The sequence below is a fragment of the Jaculus jaculus genome, chromosome 10 (genome assembly GCF_020740685.1).
Source record: "Jaculus jaculus isolate mJacJac1 chromosome 10, mJacJac1.mat.Y.cur, whole genome shotgun sequence".
Lineage (NCBI taxonomy): Eukaryota > Metazoa > Chordata > Mammalia > Rodentia > Dipodidae > Jaculus > Jaculus jaculus.
Window position 1 is genome coordinate 11,358,550 of NC_059111.1, and position 20,656 is coordinate 11,379,205.

General features: G+C 51.5%; 2 protein-coding genes across 2 annotated transcripts; one reads left to right on the forward strand and one right to left on the reverse strand.

The window, feature by feature from the left end:
• The first annotated feature begins 6,262 nt into the window (after nucleotides 1–6,262).
• Snx22 (sorting nexin 22) lies at nucleotides 6,263–9,957 on the forward strand. Its single transcript, XM_045160483.1, has 6 exons — nucleotides 6,263–6,350; nucleotides 6,749–6,832; nucleotides 7,155–7,259; nucleotides 7,761–7,855; nucleotides 8,959–9,026; nucleotides 9,343–9,957. Exons 1-6 carry the CDS (start codon nucleotides 6,276–6,278, stop codon nucleotides 9,456–9,458), a joined length of 543 nt encoding a protein of 180 aa, XP_045016418.1. The 5' UTR covers nucleotides 6,263–6,275; the 3' UTR covers nucleotides 9,459–9,957.
• Ppib (peptidylprolyl isomerase B) lies at nucleotides 9,911–19,604 on the reverse strand. Its single transcript, XM_004662536.2, has 5 exons — nucleotides 19,430–19,604; nucleotides 18,439–18,552; nucleotides 15,810–15,903; nucleotides 10,886–11,070; nucleotides 9,911–10,228 (listed from the first exon to the last, which is right to left on the reverse strand). Exons 1-5 carry the CDS (start codon nucleotides 19,562–19,564, stop codon nucleotides 10,106–10,108), a joined length of 651 nt encoding a protein of 216 aa, XP_004662593.1. The 5' UTR covers nucleotides 19,565–19,604; the 3' UTR covers nucleotides 9,911–10,105.
• Nucleotides 19,605–20,656: the final 1,052 nt, after the last annotated feature.

The window sequence follows — 20,656 nt, forward strand, 5'->3', positions numbered from 1 at the left end:
TGTAATGAATGAATAAGCTCAATGACATGATAGTCAGGAAGGAAGCCTCTCTGATGAGGTGAGTTTAGGTTCAAAATTTGAGTACAAGCTCACCAGGCAAAAAATTGGGGGAAACAGCAAGTACAAAGATTTGGATGCAAGAAGAAGCTGTGAAGTTTGGGAAACTGGAAGATGGTCTCTGTGGCTGGAGCCTGGTACGTGAGGGAGGGAGGCTGGGCTGTGGTTAGTTGCAGACAGTGGTACAGAGAGCAGCGCAACTATGGGAAGGCCGGGGCCGTGGTGACAGTTTGTGCTGCAGGGTAGAGGGACAGGGAAGCCAAGCGAGAGAACCAGGCAGTCACTGGGATGACGCTGTGAATGCAGGTACTCAGGAGGTGCTGGAGTTCAAGGGGAGCTAGGCCCTGAATGACGGGGCCCTAAAATGCCCCAGAGGAAGTGAAACCACAGCTCTTCCCTCCCTGTGGGCCATTTCCCTTCCAGGGAGCCCACCTCTGCCTCTACCCTGGAAGTCTCAGCTTTGTGATTCCGGGTCCCTTGTGCTTGGAATTTGGAAGAAAGTGTACGGTATAGTGCTTCAGACCTCTAGCTCCTTTGGAGATGTCTGGCTACAGCTCAAGGAGCACTTCTGCCCCAGCAGAAGAAGGTTTCCCCAGCCTCAGCCCTTGAGATAGGCACACCTCAACATCACCTTTCAGGGATCTACAAAGTTCCTAAGAATTTGCTTAAGAGATTTTACCTGAGAGTTCTCGAGAAGCAGGGCCTCCTTGCTCCCCACCTCACAGGGCCTTTCTGAAGAGAATCCGTGGAAAAGAAAATGTGCCTTAACTCTTATATTAGTTATCTTTTTCTTCCTTTTCTTAGTGGGCACTGACCTGTAACTCCCAGTAACAGTAGGTGGCTGTCATCCACAATGAGCTTTTGATCAGAGACCTACAAGGTTTCCTAAAAGAAAGATTTCTGTACTTGATGTACTTGATGACCCACCAAAGGTTAATAGTAAGACCCTACTGCTGAAGACACCTTATGCAGTTGACACGTAAAATGGAATGGCATGGCTGGAAGTTGGAAGAGAGTCAGTCCCCAGACAGTCTAGTGGCAGAAGGTGCTACATGGGTGACTGGGGGAAAATGACCAATATCTGTCCAAGCAACTCATGGTCTAACCTACTTAACAGCAAATAATCTGTTGTGATGCCCACACAAGTACAATAGTGGCACACAGCCATGGTGGGGAACCAACTGCTCTTAATTCAGCTAACCCCCTCATAGTTGGAGCTGGGAAACAAGTCAGAACCATATCCAAACATAAGCGCCTTAAAACTTTTTTCGGGGGGAAAAAACAACTTTTGGGGGGCTGGAGAGATGGCTTAGTGGTTAAGCGCTTGTCTGTGAAGCTTAAGGACTCCAGTTTGAGGCTCAATTCTCCAGAACCCACATTAGCCAGATGCACAAGGGGGCGCACACATCTGGAGTTTGTTTGCAGTGGCTGGAGGCCCTGGTGCACCCATTCTTTCTCTCTTCCTCTATCTGCCTTTATCTCTGTAACTTTCAAATAAATAAAAAATTAAAAAAGAATTTTTTTTTCACTCACAACCCCTTTGTGCCTGAGAAATTTTCACACAACCCTGGGTATACAGGTATACAAGTCAAACTTTACTGAAAACAGCCATGGTGGTGCATACTTTTAATCCCGGCACTCAGGAGGCAGAGATGTAGGAGGATCACTGTGAGTTCAAGACCCACCTGGGACTACAGAGTGAATTCAAGGGTCAGCTTGGGCTAGAGTGAGACCCTACCTCAAAACAAAAAAGCCAGGCATGGTGGCGCACGCCTTTAATCCCAGCACTTGGGAGGCAGTGGTAGGAGGATTGTCAGAAGTTCACGGTCACCATGAGACTGCATAGTGAATTCCAGGTCAGCCTGGGCTAGAGCAAGACCCTCCCTACCTTGAAGAACAAAAACAACAGCAATAAATAAACCCCCTATCAAAAATAAACTTTAATGATGGGCTGGAGGGCTGGCTTAGCGGTTAAGGCGCTTGCCTGCAAAGCCAAAGGACCCAGATTCAATTCCCCAGGACTCAGGTAAGTCAGGTGCACATGGTGGCACATGCTTCTGGAGTTTGTTTGCAGCAGCAGAAAGCCCTGGCACACCCATTCGCTTTCTGCCACCTCTGTCTCAAATAATAAAATAAATTTTAAAAAGAAACTTTACTATTAACAAACCCTAAAGTAATTTAAAACAATTCTTTGGTATACATATAATTTTACTATTTATTAAAAATAAAGCAAATTTGCATCCTAATGGGATAAATGTACGTGTTTATTTTTACATAAAGAAGGGCAGGAGGGATGGCTTAGTAGTTAAGGTGTTTACCTGCAAAGCCAAAGTACCTAGGTTCGATTCCCCAGGACCCACTTGAGCCACATGCACAGGGGGCACACGCGTCTGGAGTTTGTTTTCAGTGGCTGAAGGCTCTGGCACACCTATTCTGTGTCTCTCCCCCACCCCCTTTTCTCTGTTAACTAGATAAGATAAATTTAACAGCCAGGCATGGTGGCACACACTTTTTTTTTTTTTTTTGGTTTTATGAGGTAGGGGTTCACTGTAGCCCAGGCTGGCCTGGAATTCACTATGTAGTCTCAGGGTGGCTCCGAACTCATGGTGATCCTCCTACCTCAGCTACCCCCCCCCCCAAGTGCTGGGATTAAAAGTATGTGTGCTGCCGGACGTGGGGGCGCATGCCTTTAATCCCAGCACTCAAGGCAGAGGTAAGAGGATCATGGTGAGTTTGCATCCACCCTGAGACTACATAGGGAATTCCAAGCCAGCCTAGGCTAGAGTGAAACCCTACAGCCCCCCCCCCAAAAAAAAAAGATTTTATTTTTACTTATTAGAGACAGTGACAGGGAGAGAGATAGAAAGAGTAAGAATGTGTCACCATGTGCATCTGGCTTATGTGGGACCTGGAGAATCCAACCTGGATCCTTAGGATTTGCAGGCAGGTGCCTTAACACTAAACCATCTCTCCAGCCTGACATATACTTTTAATGCCAGCATTTGTGAGGCTGAGGTAGGATCACTGTGCATTCAAGGCCAGCCTGAGACTACACAGTGAATTCCAGGTCAACCTGGGCTACAGGGAGACCCTACCTCAAAACAAAACAAAACAAAAATCCATCTTGGGTGAGTATTTAATACTGTAATAGTGCATCTTCAGTATTTTTCAGAGTTGATTTTCTATTTTGTAATTGTCAATCCTAAAAAGTGTTTCACATAAATTCATAGTATAAATGGCAGAAGAATGTTTAGGAGCTGGGTGTAGTGACACATGCCTCCAGTCCCTGCACTCTGGAGGTTAGGGTAGAAGGATCGCCATGAGTTCATTCCAGATCAGCCTGGGGCCACAGTGAGTCCCAGGTCAGTTTGGGCTAGAAAGAGACCCTGCCTCAAAAGAAAACAAACAAAAAAATAATGTTTAAGATCACCTCAGACATTGTTGGAAATCCTGACCTAAACAATGTGTTTTTTTCTTTTTGAAACAGGATCTCACTAAATAACCTTAGCTGATCTAGAACTATCTATGTAGATCAAGCTGGCTTCTCACAAGAGTGATCCTCTTGCCTTTGCCTCCTGAGTGATAGGAATATAGTCCTGTACCAACACACTCAACTCACTTAACAATTATAATTATTTTTTTAAGAATCTTGGAAGCTGGACTTAGTGGTGCACACCTTTAATTCCAGTACTTGGGGGGTCAAGGTAGTTTGAGGACAGCCTGGGAGGAGACAGAGAGAGAATGGTCGAGCCAGGGCCTCCAGCCACTGCAAACAAACTCCAGACACATGCACCCCTTTGTGCTTCTGGCTTACATGGATCCTGGGGAACTGAACCTGTGTCCTTGGGCTGTACAGGCAAGTGCCTTAACCGCTAAGCCGTCTCTCCAGCTCAACAATTTTTTGAATATTTATTTTATTTATTTGAGAAAGGGAGAGAGAAAGAAGAGGTGCGCGCGCACACACACACACACACACACACACACACACACACGTAGAGAGAGACAGATCGAGAATAGGTGCACCAGGACCTCTAGCCACTGCAAATAAATTCCAGGTGCATGCACCACCTTGTGCATCTGGCTTTCATGGGTACTGGTGAGTGAAACTTGGGTCCTCAGGCTTCACAGGCAAGCACCTTAACCACGAAGGCACCTCTCCAGCCCTTTGTTTTGTTTTTAGCATTCTAGGCCAGGTTGGCCTCAAACAGTACTCCCACTTGTGCCTCCTGAGTGCCTGATTAAAGGCGTGTGCTACCACATCCAGCTTCATTTAATAATTTTTTTTTAAACTCAAGTCAACATCTCACAATTTCTGAAATCAAGCATTTTAACAGTATGACCCAAAGATATCCTAATTTGCTACTTACATGCTGAGAAACCATTGTATGAAAAGATTTTGTTTACCACAATTAAGCTGTTGTTTCTTTACGAGCTGGCAACTGCATATACAGTAAAAATATTGCAACACATAATTATTTCAGATGTGAGCAGAGGTGCTCCAGGTGCTCCATCTGTATTGCGTGGTGTGAAAACTGCAGTGTTAGGTGTGCATGTGGCAGTGGTTTGATTCAGGTGTTCCCCATAAACTCATGTGTGCTGAATGCTAGGTCCCCCAGCTGGTGGCAGTTTGGGAACTGGAGCCTCCTGGAGGTGATGTATTGCTGGGGATGGACTTACGGGTATTATAGCCAACTTCCCTTTGCCAGTGGTTGGCACACACTCCTGCTGCAGTTGTCCACTCTCTGCTCATGCCATCATCTTCCCCCGCCATCATGCAGCTTCCCCTGGGGTCTGCGAGCCAAAATAAACCCTTTCCTCCCACGAGCTCTCTCAGGTGTTTTCTGTCAGCAACACGAAGCTGACTGCTACCTTTGTAGGTTGCACTGAAATCTTGGGATCCAATACTAGCAATAAACACCTCCTTTTCATTACACATCTGGTTTTGAATTAATCTTTGGTAATAACAAAATTCAGAAGTTACACATCCAGAAACCTGTCGGCAGATTTTTGAGACTCCCCCTTCCACATTTCATTACACACCCCACAGTTGAAGAATAGAGGATTCTTGTGGCTGTGCTGCTTAAACAGCAGCTGCTGATGGGTGTGGGGTTGGGGTGGAAGCTGAGGCCTTTCTCACATGGGATGAGAGTCCCGATTAAAATGCTGCCACATCTCTAGGACCAGAAGGGTGAGCAAGAGCAGCCTGGTGCCACCCCCACAGGCCCTCATCCCCAACCCTGCCCTGTACCTCTCCTATCTATGCATCGCCAGGCACGCCTCCCACTCAGACAACTCCATAATCAAGCTCCTCAGCATATTTGGCTCATCTCACCTTTTTTTTTTTTTTTTTTTTTTGGTGGGAGGTATCGTCAGGAGAGAGACTGAGACTCCAGTTTGGCCAGGCTGGCCTTGAACTCCTAGACTCAAGCAATCCTTCTGCTGCAGCATCACAAATACCTGGGCCTCCAGGCACAAGCCATCACACCCAGCTTCGCTCAATTTCTATACTCTCCTGAAGGAGGCATTGTTATCTCTACTTTGCACAGAGGTTCACACAGTTATATACCTGATATCCAGGGCTGCCTGGCTCATAGCAGCGCCCGGGGTTTCTAAACTTCCTCTTCCCCACATACTGGCTTGAATGAGGGTTGAAAGGTAGGGCTGGGTGGGTGGATGAATGGATGGATGGAGGACATCAAAGGTAGACTGGATCAAGCCTCACCTGGGACCTGCCTCAGCTGGAGAGCTACGGGGTGCTAGGCTGAAGAAAAGAAAAGAAAGGAGCGGCCGGGTGCCAGGACGCAACGAAATAAAAGCAAGGTCCGCGGTCGGTCCGCAGGGCAGGCGCCAAGGCCTGGGCACCACAGGGCACAGCGCCCACCAGACACTCAACAAAGGACAGGTGAGGTTCCGTCCGGGCTGCGTACCTGGCAGGCGGTCAGCAGACCAGTGGCCGCGCGGTGGCCCGACCACACAGGGGCGGCGCGGCACCGGGGGCTCCCGCCTCCTCCCGCGCTGGGCCTAATCTCCTCGCCCCAGGAGCCCGCTGCGTCGGGGCGCGCCCGGGGCGGGCGGGGCGGTGGGCGGGGCCTCGGCGGGGCGGGGGCGGGGCCTGCGCCGGGGGCGGGGCCGGGCCCTGCGGTCCGCTCCCGGGAGTTCGCTGTCGGAGCGGCGCGCGCCTGCAGGGACCGCGCGGCGGGGCCGGGGCCGGGGCGCGGATGCTGGAAGTTCACATCCCCTCGGTGGGGCCTGAGGCCGAAGGGCCCCGGCAGAGCCCGGAGAAAGGCCACATGGTGAGAGCAGGGACAGTGGACGGAGGCGCGGGGCGCAGGGAGCCGCCGGATCCCCCCCTCCCGCACACCCCTCGCCGAGCGCGGCGCGATGGGGAACCCGGCATTCCGGGTCTTAGGGCGTCGGGACGCACCCCCGCCAGGCCGTCGAGGGGAACACCTCGACGCCGAGGGTTTCGGGGTTGCCGGGATCTGCCAGTCCACCGCACCGTGGTCCCGGCTCTTGAGGGACCACATGGCACAGAGGGGCGGGTCCGTCAGCCTTTTCTCTCAGTCTTGCGTGGGGTTACGAGCGGGTTCCCCCCCCCCGCCACTGCCCCCCACCCCCCGAGCGACTGCACGCCCAGTCGGCCTGCTTTGTCCCGGACCGCGGGTTCGGGGCTCACGCTGTCCTCCGCCAGGTGTTCCGCGTGGAGGTGCTGTGCAGCGGGCGCAGACACACCGTGCCGCGGCGCTACAGCGAGTTCCACGCGCTGCACAAGCGGGTGAGGCGATGCCGACGACCCGCCGACCTCCTCCCACACCCTGGGGGCGGGGTGGGGTGGGGGGCGGAGAGGTCCCTGCCTCCGCCATGTACCGCTTTAGCCCCGGGAGGGACAGATCTGCGCAGACTGAGGGCCTCAGGCACCAGGGCGCAGATCCCAGTTTGCACTGACCTTGTCCTTACGCAGGCAGGGTCTGTCCCAAGTTAGTGCCTGAAAGGGGCGTGTGGCGGATACTAGGGGGAGAAAGAGACAGAGAGCCCTTGGCTAGGTGAAACGGGCTGGAAGGCTCTGTGGGGATTCTATGATCGCACCTTGGTAACAGATCAAGAAACTGTACAAAGTGCCCGATTTCCCCTCGAAACGCCTGCCCAACTGGAGGACCAGGGGACTGGAACAGCGCCGGCAGGGCTTGGAGGCCTACATCCAGGTACGCGAGGGTAACACTTGACCGACACCCCCCCCTCCCGATTGCTGGACAGAGGGTGGTGACCCAGGCCAACATGTGGGGGTGTATGAGAGGACCCCTCCCCGAACTTGGGGGTGTCATTCACCACCCCTAAGCCTTAATGTTCTGAACAGAGAGTTCACACATCCCTTTCTTGATTGTTTTATTGAGGCAACCAGGGGCACATACAAGCTAGTTCCCCTTCCCACCAGGGCAATTAAGATCCCTCATGACGGGATGTAGTGTGGGTTCTTTACCCCACAGTGACTGGAGATGACAGGCCTGGCCACTTCATGGAGCCGTACGGTCCATGCAAGACCATGGCTCATGGTGGCCCTGGGCTTGGCTTAGGTCTCTATTCCTGCTGCCTTGAATTATTACTTTGAGGGAACAGAGGAAGGGCTTCGCAGTTTCATTTGCATTGACTGGCTGTACAGTCAGTAGGTGGGTCTGATTACAGCTTTCCTCTGTCCTGCTGTCTAGGGCATCCTCTACCTGAATCAGGATGTGCCCAAGGAGTTACTGGAATTCCTGAGACTTCGCCACTTCCCCACAGACCCCAAGGCCAGCAACTGGGGGTAAGGAGGGCGAGGGCTCTCAGCAGCACGTAGGTGGAAGGGGGTTTAGGAGAACAAGCCCTTTTCTTTTTCACAGCTGGGTTTCCCTCCTTCTGAGACATGACCACTGTCATCCACTTTCTTGACCTTGGTGGAGGGGCTTGTTTTGGACAGCCTTGGTTACCCCAGCCGCCTCCGGAACTGAGGTTGTTACAAAATAGAAGCAGTGGTCCCCTGGGTTTCTGTGTCTCCACCCCTTCCTTACCCCCTCCCACCCATCCTCAGTCTCTTCTCTTCAGCACCCTGGGGAAATTCCTGCCTAGTGACAGCAGGACCGTCAAAGCCCTGCCCTGTGCTCCTGCTGCCCCCTAGTGGCCACATGGTAGGAGGCGGGCCTGTCTTCAGTCCCTTTCCTTTTGTTTTGGTTTTCAGTGAGGGTCTCTAGCTCAGGCTGACCTGGAACTCACTATGTAGTCTTCGGGTGGCCAAAAACTCAGAGCGATCCACCTACCTCTGCCGGGATTAAAGGCCTGCACAACTTCGCCTGGCTTCCATCGTTTCTTTTTTTTAAATTTTTTTTGTTTATTTTTATTTATTTGAGAGCGACAGAGAAAGAGGCAGAGAGAGAGAGAGAGAGAGAGAATGGGCGCGCCAGGGCCTCCAGCCACTGCAGATGAACTCCAGACACGTGTGCCCCCTTGTGCATCTGGCTAACGTGGGTCCTAGGGAATTGAGCCTCGAACCCGGGTTCTTAGGCTTCACAGGCAAGCGCTTAACCGCTAAGCTATCTCTCCAGCCCATTGTTTATTTTTATTTATTCAAGAGCAACAGAGAGAGAGAATGGGCACGCCAGGGTCTCCAGCCACTGTAAAGAACTCCAGACGCATGCACCTCCTTGTGTATCTGGCTAACGTGGGTCCTGGGGAATTGAGCCTCGAATTGGGGTCCTTAGGCTTCACAGGCAAGCGCTTAACCGCTAAGCCATCTCTCCAGCCCCCCCATCGTTTCTTTTATGGGTCCCAGGTGATCTGTGCACAGGTCTCCATTCCTTGTGGGACTTCACCCCTGGCAGTCCCTCCACACCCACCCCCAGCCTGTGACTCATGGCCCTGCCTTCCTCCCAGCCCGCAGCTGCTTCACCGGCCGGTCATCAGATTCTGCGTGGATCCCTACACTTATGCCCCCGCCCCAGGTAAGGAGGTGCCTCTGACCTACCGACCTTATTTGGGGACTAAGGTACCAGGGTGAGACTTCTCAGCATTTCCCTCCTACTGTCCTCATTTTAGGCCTCTGTCTGCTACCCCTGTGCCCCTGCTTTGCACACACTGATGAAATAAGATTTCTGATGTGAACAGACTGGCCCGAAAATGCCAACACCTCATTTGGGTGACAGTCTGCTCTGGCAGGGGCTCCTCCTCTACTTTGAGGGCAGCTGAGCCTTGAGCAGCTTCAGAAGCTGTAGGGTGGAGGGCAGGCCCGTCACATGCCTGTTATGCTTCCCTCCCCAGAACCTCTTCCTGACGTGGTGGTGAATGGTGTGCTGCAGGGCCTCTACGGCTTCGGCGCCAGCCCATCAACGCAGACAGCGGCTAACCCTCACCCTGTTCATCCAGCGATGCCCTGATCAGTCCAGGCTTTGGGCCACCTGTCAATGATGTGCCTCTGTCCAGTGTGCTCCAGGGCTGGGTTCTCCCTTGGACTGGACCCAGAGCTGAACTAGCCAAGGCTCAGCTGCACCCCACCCCTCAACACTGTGCACCTGGCTTGCACAGACAGCTGGGGCTCGTAGAACTTAAGAGCCAGGAGCCACGACAGAGCTAAAGAGAGAAGTCGGCTTGGAGGGAGGCCACAAGAACACGCGGGCACAGTTCCTAGCCAGGCCCAGGCAGCAGGGCTCTGAAGCAAGGGCAGAGCAGTTGTCGGCCAGAATGCCTGTCTGACAATCTGGGTGGCCTCTGAGCATGGGCTGAGGCAGGAGACCAAGGGGCAGGCATCCGCCACCACAGGAGAGTCTTAGGACATGCTGGGATGTCCAAGCTTAGAACTACATACCCCAAACCCAGCCCATACACAAGGTACAAAAAAAACCCACTTTTTTATTGGTAGGATCTTGTTACAAAACCGTGGAATGTGAGGGGCGTGGGTCTGCTCCATCAGATGCCAGCGCTGAGGCCAGTGCAGCATGGAGCCCCGTGACAGGCTCTCTTCACCCTGGTGAGGGCATCAGGGCCTGCACAGGCGCATGTCCAGAGGGAAGAGTGCCCTGAGGCTCTACTCCTTGGCAATGGCAAAAGGCTTCTCCACCTCGATCTTGCCACAGTCTGCGATGGTCACATCCTTCAATGGCTTGTCCCGACTGTCTGTCTTGGTGCTTTCTACTTTCCGCACCACATCCTGGAGAGAAAGGGTAGTGGGTCAGGATGCCCGCTAGTGGGAGACAGTCCCCATGCATGGCTTAGGGACCCACGTGGATGGACAGCACACAAATCGTGAGGCTGCACAATTCTAACGAATCCATACGTGGCCAGAAAGAATGTAGACTGGACAGGAGAATGCAGGATTCTTGTCAAGTTAGACCCACACTGGACCGAGGGTGAGTAGGAGGAAGAGGGAAAACTCTACATCCCTGTCTCTACAGTGATGGAACACAGGACGCTACAGCTGTAGTTTCTGTGACGCCTGGGTGAGCTCTGCCTGGGGGCTGGAAGGACTTGCAGCCTTGGGGCAGGGAGGTACAGGCTGAGCTCATGTATTCTTTCTGTTTGATGTACTGAGGCTCAAACCCAGGGCCTAGTGTGTGCTAGGTAGGCATCATCGTGGAGCCACCCTTCTTCAGATGACATCTCACTGTGTTCCCAAGCGAGCTTTGGACTCCTGGGCTCAAGTGGCCCATCCTCCTGTCTCAGCCCCAATAGCAGCTGAGACCACAGGCATCTTGCTGTGGTTTAGGAGGCACAAATACTGGTCTGAATCTATGGCTCAGGTCCCTTTGGAAGTGGGATGAAACACAAAGCCCCCATGCTGGATCTCTGGCAAGGTCTGAGAACTCACCATGCCCTCTAGGACTTTGCCAAATACCACGTGCTTGCCGTCCAGCCAGGCGGTCTTGACTGTGGTGATGAAGAACTGGGAGCCGTTGGTGTCTTTGCCTGCATTGGCCATGCTCACCCAGCCGGGGCCGTAGTGCTTCAGCTTGAAGTTCTCATCAGGGAAACGCTCACCATAGATGCTCTTTCCTGGGAAGAGAGAGCAGGTCCAGCAACTGGGGCTGGCTCAAACCAGGCCTACCTTTGGGTAACGATTCACGGGGCTCAGGCTGACGCTTCCTAAGGTCTCCCCTCACAGCCGAGCCATCCACAGCAGAGCACGCAGGGTGCGAGATGACACTGACGCAGTGGCAGCTTCTAGGTGGACTGCTAGGAGAGTAGCTTTGTGACTTTCTACTACGGCACAAATGACCAACTATCTTTGGTCTGCTCTGAGGCCTGCATGGAAGGACTGTGGTAAAAAGACCATTTGTTGCCAGGTGTGGTGGTGCACACCTTTAATTCCAGCACTGGGGAGACAGAAGTAGGAGGATGGCTGCGAGTTCGAGGCCAGCTTGAGACTATATAATGAATTCCAGGTCAGCCTGAGCTAGAGTTGAGACCCTACCTCAAAAAAAAAAAAAAAAAAAAACCGCTTTGGTGTGGTGTAGGACGCTGGGGAGGAATGAATCCTCCAGAAAAGGACTGCTATGGCTGAGCAGATCACCTTCCCAACAGCACAAAAGATGGCTACAGCGACAGAGCAGAAATGAGACAGATCAGGCGTGGGGGTGGGGCTGCCTCTTGCGAGGAGATGAGCATAAAATAAAAAGTGCCTCTGTGTATGTGTGTCACTGTCTGTCATGTGAGGCTTGGGGCCAGGGTCAATAACAGGAGCTAAGATGCAGATTTCTGCACCATTTCCGAGATCCTGGTTCCAAAGTTTCTTCCAAGGAAGACACTGAAACCCTTTAACCACTGCCCAGCATTAAAGAAGTTATTTTGTCCCAATGCCATAACTCACACATAAAAACCCCTTTTTAGCCAGGTGTGGTGGCACACGCCTTTAATCCTAGCACTGAGAGGCAGAAGTAGGAGGATCACCATGAGTTTGAGACCACCCTGAGACTATATAGTGAATTCTAGGTCAGCATGAACTAGAGCAAGACCCTGTACCCCCCAAAAGTCAAAGCCTCTTTTCTGCTCTCAACACACCTACATTCAACCTGGTTTTCTCAGGAGGTCCTGGGTTGGGAAATGCCCTGGACTGAGGCTGTCCAGGGAGCCAGTCAACTGCACAGCAGGTGAGAAAGTGGAAAACTAAGATGGATAGGCCAGATCGAAGTGTGCAGGGGCAGGAAATGGTGAACTGGTCCGTATCCCACCGCTGCCCCAAACGAGGGAGAAACTAGGCAGCTACCATCGGTCATGAGTGACTCCTGGCTGGGGGCTGCTAAACCACCCAGACCAAGACTCTCCTTTGAGATCTCAGTCAACCACAGGGTGTGAACTGCTGCTGGCCCAAAGGTCCCACATCTACTCTCCTAGCTCTGCTCCTAAGAAGGGAGTTTTCCACTTTGAACCCAACATACATCGTCAGTTTCCTTCCAGACTTCAGTTGTCCTTGTCCTTTGCACAGTTTGATACCTCTACCTGCTTTTTTTCAAAAATAGTTTTCATTTTTACTTATTTGAGAGGGAAAAAAGCAGAGAGAAAGAATGGGCATGTCAGGGCCTCTAGCCACTGCAAACGAAATCCAGACGCATGCGCCCCCTTGTACATCTAGCTTACATGGGCTCTGGGAAATCAAACCTTAGTCCTTAAGGTTCACAGGCTAGTGCGTTAACGGCTAAGCCATCTCTCCAGCCCCGTCTATTATTAAAACAGTTTTTGTTATTTTTACTTATGTGAGAGAAAGAGAGGAAGATAGAATGGGCATGCCAGGGCCTCCAGTTGCTGTAAACTAACTCCAGATGCATGCACCCCTTGTGCATCTGGCTTACATGGGTCCTGGAGAGTTGAACCGGGATCCTTTGGCCTTGCAGGCACACACCTTAACTGCTAAGCAATCTCTCCAGCCCTTTTAGTTTTTTTGTTTGTTTGTTTATGTTATTTATTTGAGAGTGGCAGAGAGAGAGAATGGGCATCCCAGGGCCTCCAGCCACTGCATATGAACTCCAGATGCATGTGCCCTCTTGTGCATCTAGCTTATGTGGGTACTGGGGAATCAAACCTTGAACTGGGGTCCTTAGGCTTCACAGGCAAGAGTTTAACCGCTAAGCCATCTCTCCAGCCCCCCCCCCCTTAAATATATTTCATTTATTTGGGAGAGAGAACTTCCAGACACACGTACCACTTTGTGCATCTGGCTTTAAGTGGGTAGTGGTGAATCAAACCCAGGCCGGCAGGCTTTGCAAGCAAACAAACACCTTTAACCACCGAGCCATCTCCCCAGCCAGGATGTCAAGAAATCTAATGGGCAAAGAAGAGGCAGAGAAAAAAAAAAAAAGGCTTTTAATCCCAGCATTCGGGAGGCAGAGGTAGGAGGATCACTATGAGTTTGAGGTCAACATGAGACTAAATAGTGAATTCCAGGTCAGCCTAAGCTAGAGAGAGACCCTGACCTCAAAAAAAAACGAGGCAGGATGGGGAGGGAGGGAATTACCATGGGATTTTTTTTATAGTCATAGAAAATGCTAATAAAAATTAAAATGAAAAATAAAAAATAAAAAAAAAAGAGGCAAAGTTAACACTTGGACCCACCCTGTTCTGTGGGAGGAGCTTGGCTAATGGAGTGCAGTGAGGCCTGAAATCGAGCACACAAGGGTAGAGGTGGCTTGAGGTAGGAACTGGGCTTGGGATGTAGGGAGTTGAGGACCCGCTGAGACTGCGTGGACAGATGGCCAATCACAAAGTGTGAAGGATAATGATGTGGTTCTAGAGTTTAGGATATGGAGCAGGCTGACCTGAGTCTGAACCTGTGCCATATAGCCTAGTGGACAAGAGCAGAGATGGGAGAGCCAACCCCTCTTGGTTTGAAGTCCAGCTTTCTGCTTCCTGGCTTGGGAGACTGTAGCCTTCCTGCCTCAGTTTCTTCATCTTTGAAACTGAGTAACTGCTCTGCCTCAGAGGGTGGATTGTTAAATATGTAAGATGCTGGAGCAGTCTCACATACCAGGGCATGCCCGAAGCATACCTGTTGTTGAAGAGAGCTAGCAGAACTGGAAAACAGGAAGAAATGGCTGGTAAAGCCGAGTGTCATGACTCACACCTTTACTCCCAGCACTTGGAGGCTGAGGTAGAACTGTGAGTTCAAGGCCACCCTAAGACTACATAGTGAATTCCATGTCAGCCTGGCCCAGAATAACACCCTACCTTAAAAAAAAAAAAAAAAAAAAAAAAAAAAAGCAGGTGCTGGAGAGATGGCTTAGCAAGTAAGGTACTTGCTTGCAAAGCCAAAGGACACATTCAATTCCCCAGGACCCATGTATGCCAAGATATACAAAGTGGCACATGTGACTGGAGTTCATTTGTAGTGGCTGGAGGCCCTGGAGTGCCCGTTCTCTCTCCCTCTCAAATAAATAAATAAACAAAAATAAAAAATAAAAAATTTAAAAAAAGGGCTGGAGAGATTGCTCAGCAGTTAAGGCGCTTGCCTGCAAGGATCCCAGTTCAACTCTCCAGTACCCACGTAAGCCAGAAGCACAAGGGGCGCACGCATCTGGAGTTAGTTTGCAGTGGTTGGAGTCCCTAGCATACCTCAAATCTCTCTCTCAAATAAATAAATTAATATATATTTTTTAAAAAAGCTTTTTTTGTTGTTTTCAGGGTAGGGTCTCACTCTAGCTCAGGCTGACCTGGAATTCACTATGTAGTCTCAGGGGGGTCTTGAAGTGATGGTGATCCTCCTACCTCTGCCTCCCAGAGTGCTGGGATTAAAGACCTGTGCCACTATGCTAAAGTTTCTTGACATCAAAGGCCCTTACTCATGTTTCCTAACATTCACCAGGCCACTCCCAGTTGCCATGACCTCAAGGCCTCCTCAAGTGTATTCAACCACGGCTGTCTTCAGTCAGGGACTCACCATACACTAGGCACTGAACACTCAGGGTTTCACTTGTCCTCACCAATCTACGGTTCTTACCCTTTCCCTTTACGGAGAAGATACTAATCTCTGAGGACTTGCTTGCCCACGGCCACTGGATCAGCCCTAGCTGTGTGTGCCTGGACAGGCCCCATTCTGTTCTCTCTGCTCAGTGCCTCGCCCACCACTGGCTTCAGGCCTCTTTCCTGTCCTCCATCCTGCCTTTTCTCCAACTTCTCCCACCTAAATGCTGAACAGCCTGAGCACAGAGCTGGCGTCCTAAAAGCGGTGCTGTGGCCCATGTGGAAATTTTCAGGTAATGGAAGTGCAGGATCTTTTCCTCTTTGGCGCCCCTTCCCTGGGGTCTGAGGGAACAAGCTGGGCAACCAGCCCGGGCACACCCAATGAATGTGTCAACCCAGGATCTCTTGGTTACGTGTGCAAGTGATGCAGAGGTGGGACTCAGCCGCTGCAGTGTCAGGAAGCACCAGAGAAAGCAACTCCTCACCCTCTCTGGGGTCCTCCACGGTGATGTGAATGGGGCTTTATGTGTCTGACCTAGAATCACTGCCACACCACCCCAACCTTCACCTCCAATAATTATGGAGACAAAAGCCACCATATTATAAAACTGTGTCAGGTTTGCACACAGGAGAGGTTTTTGGGGGTCCACCTCAACCCCATCCCTCCCTCTCTTTCGGACTCGGTTCCCTTGGCAAGGAAGGGTGCAGCCAGTCTCAATGCAGAGGAGAGGCTCGCCTCTGAAGCCGGAAAATAAAGAAGCCTTGTCTACATGAGACAGCCTGGCCACCCCACGCTGGAGGCCGCCAGGACAGACTCCTCTGCCCCGAGGACCATGCCTTACCTCCTGTGCCATCTCCCCTGGTGAAGTCTCCACCCTGGATCATGAAGTCCTTGATCACACGATGGAACTTGCTGTTTTTGTAGCCAAATCCTTTCTAGGAAAAGAGACAAGAAGGCAAGGATGTGGTATGAGGCAGAAAACGGATGTCACACAGGTCCTGAGGAACTCCACCCACAGACTCAGCTACAGCAAGCCAGACAAAAAGCACACATGGGGGCTGTAGAGACGGCTTAGTGATTAAGGCACTTGCCTGCAAAGCCAAAAGACTCAGGTTCAGTTCTCCAGGACCCACGTAAGCCAGATGCACAAGGTGGTGTATGCATCTGGAGTTCCTTTGCAGTGGCTAAAGCCCCTGGTGTGCCAATTCTCTCTTTCTCTCAAATAAATTAATTAAAATTTCAAAAGCACACACAGCTGGGCATGGTGGCACACGCCTTTAATTCCAGCACTTAGGAGGCAGAGGTAGGAGAACTGACATGAGTTCAAGGCCACCCTGAGAATACATAGGGAACTCTAGGTCAGCTTGGACTAGAGAAAACCCTGCGGGGGTGGGGGGAGGAGGGAAGGAAGAAGCACATACAGCTGGCATGTGCTTTCTTGCCCAGCATAATTTTTTTTTTGAGGTATTTTCAGTGTGTACCACCACACCTGGCTCTTTGTTGTTGTTGTTTTGAGGCAGGGTCTGACTCTGACCTGGAATTCACTATGTAGTCTCAGGGTGGCCTCAAACTTATAGCAATCCTCCTATCTCTGCCTCCCAAGTGCTGGGATTAAAGGCGTGCGTTACCACACCTGGCCCAGCACAAAAATTCTATTGTATAGGAGGAAAAGATAATGACATCGAAATAAAAGAGAGACTGATTGAGAGGGGGAGGGGATATGATGGAGAGTGGAGTTTCAAAGGGGAAAGTGGGGGGGGGGGGAGGGAGGGAGAGAATTACCGTGGGATATTGTTCACAATCATGGAAGTTGTAAATTAAAAAAGAGAGGGCTTGGGCTGGAGAGATGGCTTAGCGGTTAAGCGCTTGCCTGTGAAGCCTAAGGACCCCGGTTCAAGGCTCAATTCCCCACGACCCATGTTAGCCAGATGCACAAGGGGGCGCACGCATCTGGAGTTCGTTTGCAGTGGCTGGAGGCCCTGGCACGCCCATTCTCTCTCTCTCTCCCTCCCTCTTTCTATCTCTCTCAAATAAATAAATTAATAAAAATAATTTAAAAAAAAGAGAGAGGGCTGGAGAAATGGCTTAGCGGTTAAGCGCTTGCCTGTGAAGCCTAAAGACACTGGTTCGAGGCTTTATTCCCCAGGACCCATGTTAGCCAGATACACAAGGGGTATACGCATCTGGAGTTCGTTTGCAGTGGCTAGAGGCCCTGGCGTGCCCATTCTCTCTCTCTGACTTTCTCTGTCTGTCACTCACAAATAAACAAACAAACAGCTTAAAAGAGAGAGAGAGAGAGAGAGAGAGAGGAGCACAAAAAAAAAAAAAAAAACAATACTTTTTTATTGTATGCAGGCATTTCAGGGACTCATGCCACTACAAACTAGAGACCCATGTACCCACACTTGTGTCTGACTTCATGTAGATGCTGGAGAACAGTACCAGGGCATCAGGCTTTGCAAGCAAGTGCCTTTAACTGCTGAGTCATCTCCTCCACTAAAAAGCCAATACTCTATTCTTTTAAAAAAAATGTAGAGCTAGGCGTGGTGGTGGTGTATGCCTTTAATCCTAGCACTCTGGAGGCAGAAGTAGAAGGATCACTGTGAGTTCAAGGCCACCCTAAAACTACATAGTGAATTCCAGGTCAGCCTGGGCTACAGCAAAACCCTACCTTGAAAAACAAAACAAAAAAAAATAAATAAGTAAATAAAATAAAAATTGTGTTTTCTTATTTTGAGGGTGAGAGAGAGAGAATGGGTGTACCAGGGCCTTCAGCTACCACAAACAAACTCCTGGATCCAGTGCCACCTTGTGCATATGGCTTACATAGGTCCTGGGGAATCAAACCAGGGTCCTCTTGCTTTGCAGGCAAGTGCTAAACAGCCAAGCCATCCCTCCAGCCCTTCTTTTTTCTTTCTTTTTTTTTGGTTTTTCGAGGTAGGGTCTCACACTAGTCCAGGCTGACCTGGAATTCACTCTGTCATCTCAGGGTGGCCTTAAACTCACAACGACCCTCCTACCTCTCCCTCCTGAGTGCTGGGATTAAAGGTGTGTGCCACCACATCCGACCAGCCCTTCCTTTTTAAAAAAAGTATTTATTCACTAGAGAAAGGCAGAGCGTGAGAGGAGAGAATGGGCCTGCCAGGTCCTCCAGCAACTGCAAACAAACTCCAGACACATGTACCGCCTTGCGCATCTGGCTTAACCACTAAACCAATCTGTCCAGTCCTTTGGGTTATTTTTTTTGAGGTAGGGTCTCACTCTAGCCCAGGCTGACCTGGAATTTACTATGTAGGGTGGTGGCCTTGAACTCTCAGTGATCCTCCTACCTCTGCCTCCCTAGTGCTAGGATTAAAGGTGTGTGCCTCTATGGCAACAATCTGTCTAAAATGACAGCTACTGTTACAGATGAGCTTTACTCTGACGCCATAACCTACTGCATGGTGTTGACCACTGCACCAGCCACTCACCTCTCCAGTAGCTAAGGCCACAAAATTATCCACTGTTTTTGGAACAGTCTTTCCAAAAAGTCCAAAGACCACCCGGCCTACGTCTTCATCTCCAATACGCAGATCAAAATATACCTAAGGAAAATACCATTTGAAATTTAGTCTTGTTAAAGGGGTAATGGTACAGAATTAAGAGCCCAGGAAGCTACTGTAAGGAAAAAGGGGCAATTCCTGCCCTCAATACCAGGGGTTTAAGCCAAGGGCCTCATTCATGCTGTTAGGATAAGTACCCCTATCACTAGTGACCCCAGCCATTTTGAGATAGGGTCTTTTTTTTTAGTTATTTTTTTTTGAGGTAGGGTCTCACTCTACCCCAGGCTGACCTGGAACTTACTCTAAAGTCCCAGGCTGGCCTCCAACTCACAACGATCCTCCTATCTCTGCCTCTCCAGTGATCGTACGCTGGCCTTGAGATAGGGTCTTAATAAAAGGTAATCTCCCTGTATCATCCTCCCAAGTAGCTGAGATTACAGGCATCTGCTACATCACTGGCAAGGGCATTTAATTTTTTTTTTCGTTAAATAAAGAACATAGCTGTTTACATTCTCCTTAGAGTACAAGGAGAGTAACCTTTGCTCTAAATGGATCCAAATTAAAGAAACTGACATCAACAGAACCCCTCCCCCACCAAAAAAAGCCCACCTATGGAAAACAGCCCTGATCACTCTGCAAGTTTATATTTACTACGCGTGCCAGCAAGGCACAGTAGACTGAAAGTGGCTAAAATAGGTCTTAAGAAGGAAAAAGGATTGGGCAGGCGTTATCTTCTTCACCATTTCCCCAGCCCGGTCAGGGCGGGGGGGAGGGGGGTCAGGTCATTGCAAGAGATCACAGGCAGCCTTAGGGAGTGGCTGCGCGGAACTCCCCCGGGCCCTGCGTGCTCTGGCCACCACTGCCCGCGGCCCCGAGGCCGGATCGCCGGGCGGGGAGGGTGAAGGGGGGGAGCCCGGACCTTGACGGTGACTTTGGGCCCTTTCTTCTTCTCGTCGGCCACGGAGGGTCCCGGCAGCAGCAGGAAGAAGACGGAGCCCGCGATGAGGGCGGCGGCGAAGAGCACCTTCATGTTGCGCTCCGAGAGGCGCAGCATCCACCGGACAGGAGAGGGAGCGCGGCCGGGGACAGCCGGGACCGGAAGAGGGCGGCGACGCGCGGCGCGGGGGTGCCGGCGGGGGAGCCGGGCGCCGGGCCTGGGCCTCGAGCGCCGCGCGGACGCCGCCTCCCCCTCCGCCCGGGCGCGCGGTGGTACGTCCCGCGGGGGGCGGGGCCTGCGCGCCGGCGCGGACGCGGGCGCGTGGGTGGCTGCCACGTTTCGGCTTCCCCATTGGATGCCCGGCTCGCCGCTCCGCCGGCGGGAAGCCCGCGGACGCTAGGCGACGCGGGAGAGCCGCCGACTAGGGATCCCAGCGTGCCCGGCGGCGGCCCGCGCCCTCCCTGCGCGCTGGAGGCGGCTCCTGAGCGTGACGCGCAGGGCGGTCACCACCAAGCTGGGCTTCTGAGTGGGAGTCCCCACTCCACCCCAAAACACCCACCTCTGGAGTTCGTGCCCGGCGTGGTGGCGCCCACTGGGGAGTCTGAGGTTGGAGCGTCACCGTGAGTTCAGAGCCAGTCTGGGCTAGATGAGACCCTGTCTCAAAAACCACCACCACCCAGGATTTCTCTGCTCCTCCTCCTCCAGTGCTTGGGCTGGAATTGGGGCTTACTTTTACAGCCTATCCTCTAAGCTCTACTTACCTTGCAAAACTTGCTTCATAGCTTTTTGTTGTCGTTTTTTGTTTTTTTTCGAGGTAGGGTCTCACTCTAGTCCAGGCTACCTGGCAGTCACCATGGAGTCTCAGGGTGGCCTCGAACTCAAGGTGATCCTCCTACCTCTGCCTCCCGAGTGCTGGGATTAAAGGCGTGTGCCACCACACCCAGTTTAAAACGTACTTTTAAAAAAAATGTATTTGAGGGCTGGAGAAGAGATGGCTCAGCGGTTAAGCGCTTGCCTGTGAAGCCTAAGGACCCCGGTTCGAGGCTCGGTTCCCCAGGTCCCACGTTAGCCAGATGCACAAGGGGGCGCACGCATCTGGAGTTCGTTTGCAGAGGCTGGAAGCCCTGGCGCGCCCATTCTCTCTCTCTCCTCTATCTGTCTGTCTTTCTGTGTCTGTCGCTCTCAAATAAATAAATAAAATTTTAAAAA

What these genes read in the sequence shown, in the direction of transcription:
- Snx22 (XM_045160483.1), top strand. Translation starts at nt 6,276, where the DNA reads ATGCTGGAAGTTCACATCCCCTCGGTGGGGCCTGAGGCCGAAGGGCCC. An exon ending in GCCCGGAGAAAGGCCACATG is followed by an intron (nt 6,351 to 6,748) that starts GTGAGAGCAGGG and finishes GTCCTCCGCCAG; the next exon opens with GTGTTCCGCGTGGAGGTGCT. An exon ending in TCCACGCGCTGCACAAGCGG is followed by an intron (nt 6,833 to 7,154) that starts GTGAGGCGATGC and finishes CCTTGGTAACAG; the next exon opens with ATCAAGAAACTGTACAAAGT.
- Ppib (XM_004662536.2), bottom strand. Translation starts at nt 19,564, where the DNA reads ATGCTGCGCCTCTCGGAGCGCAACATGAAGGTGCTCTTCGCCGCCGCC. An exon ending in GGCCCAAAGTCACCGTCAAG is followed by an intron (nt 18,553 to 19,429) that starts GTCCGGGCTCCC and finishes TATTTTCCTTAG; the next exon opens with GTATATTTTGATCTGCGTAT. An exon ending in TGGCCTTAGCTACTGGAGAG is followed by an intron (nt 15,904 to 18,438) that starts GTGAGTGGCTGG and finishes CTCTTTTCCTAG; the next exon opens with AAAGGATTTGGCTACAAAAA.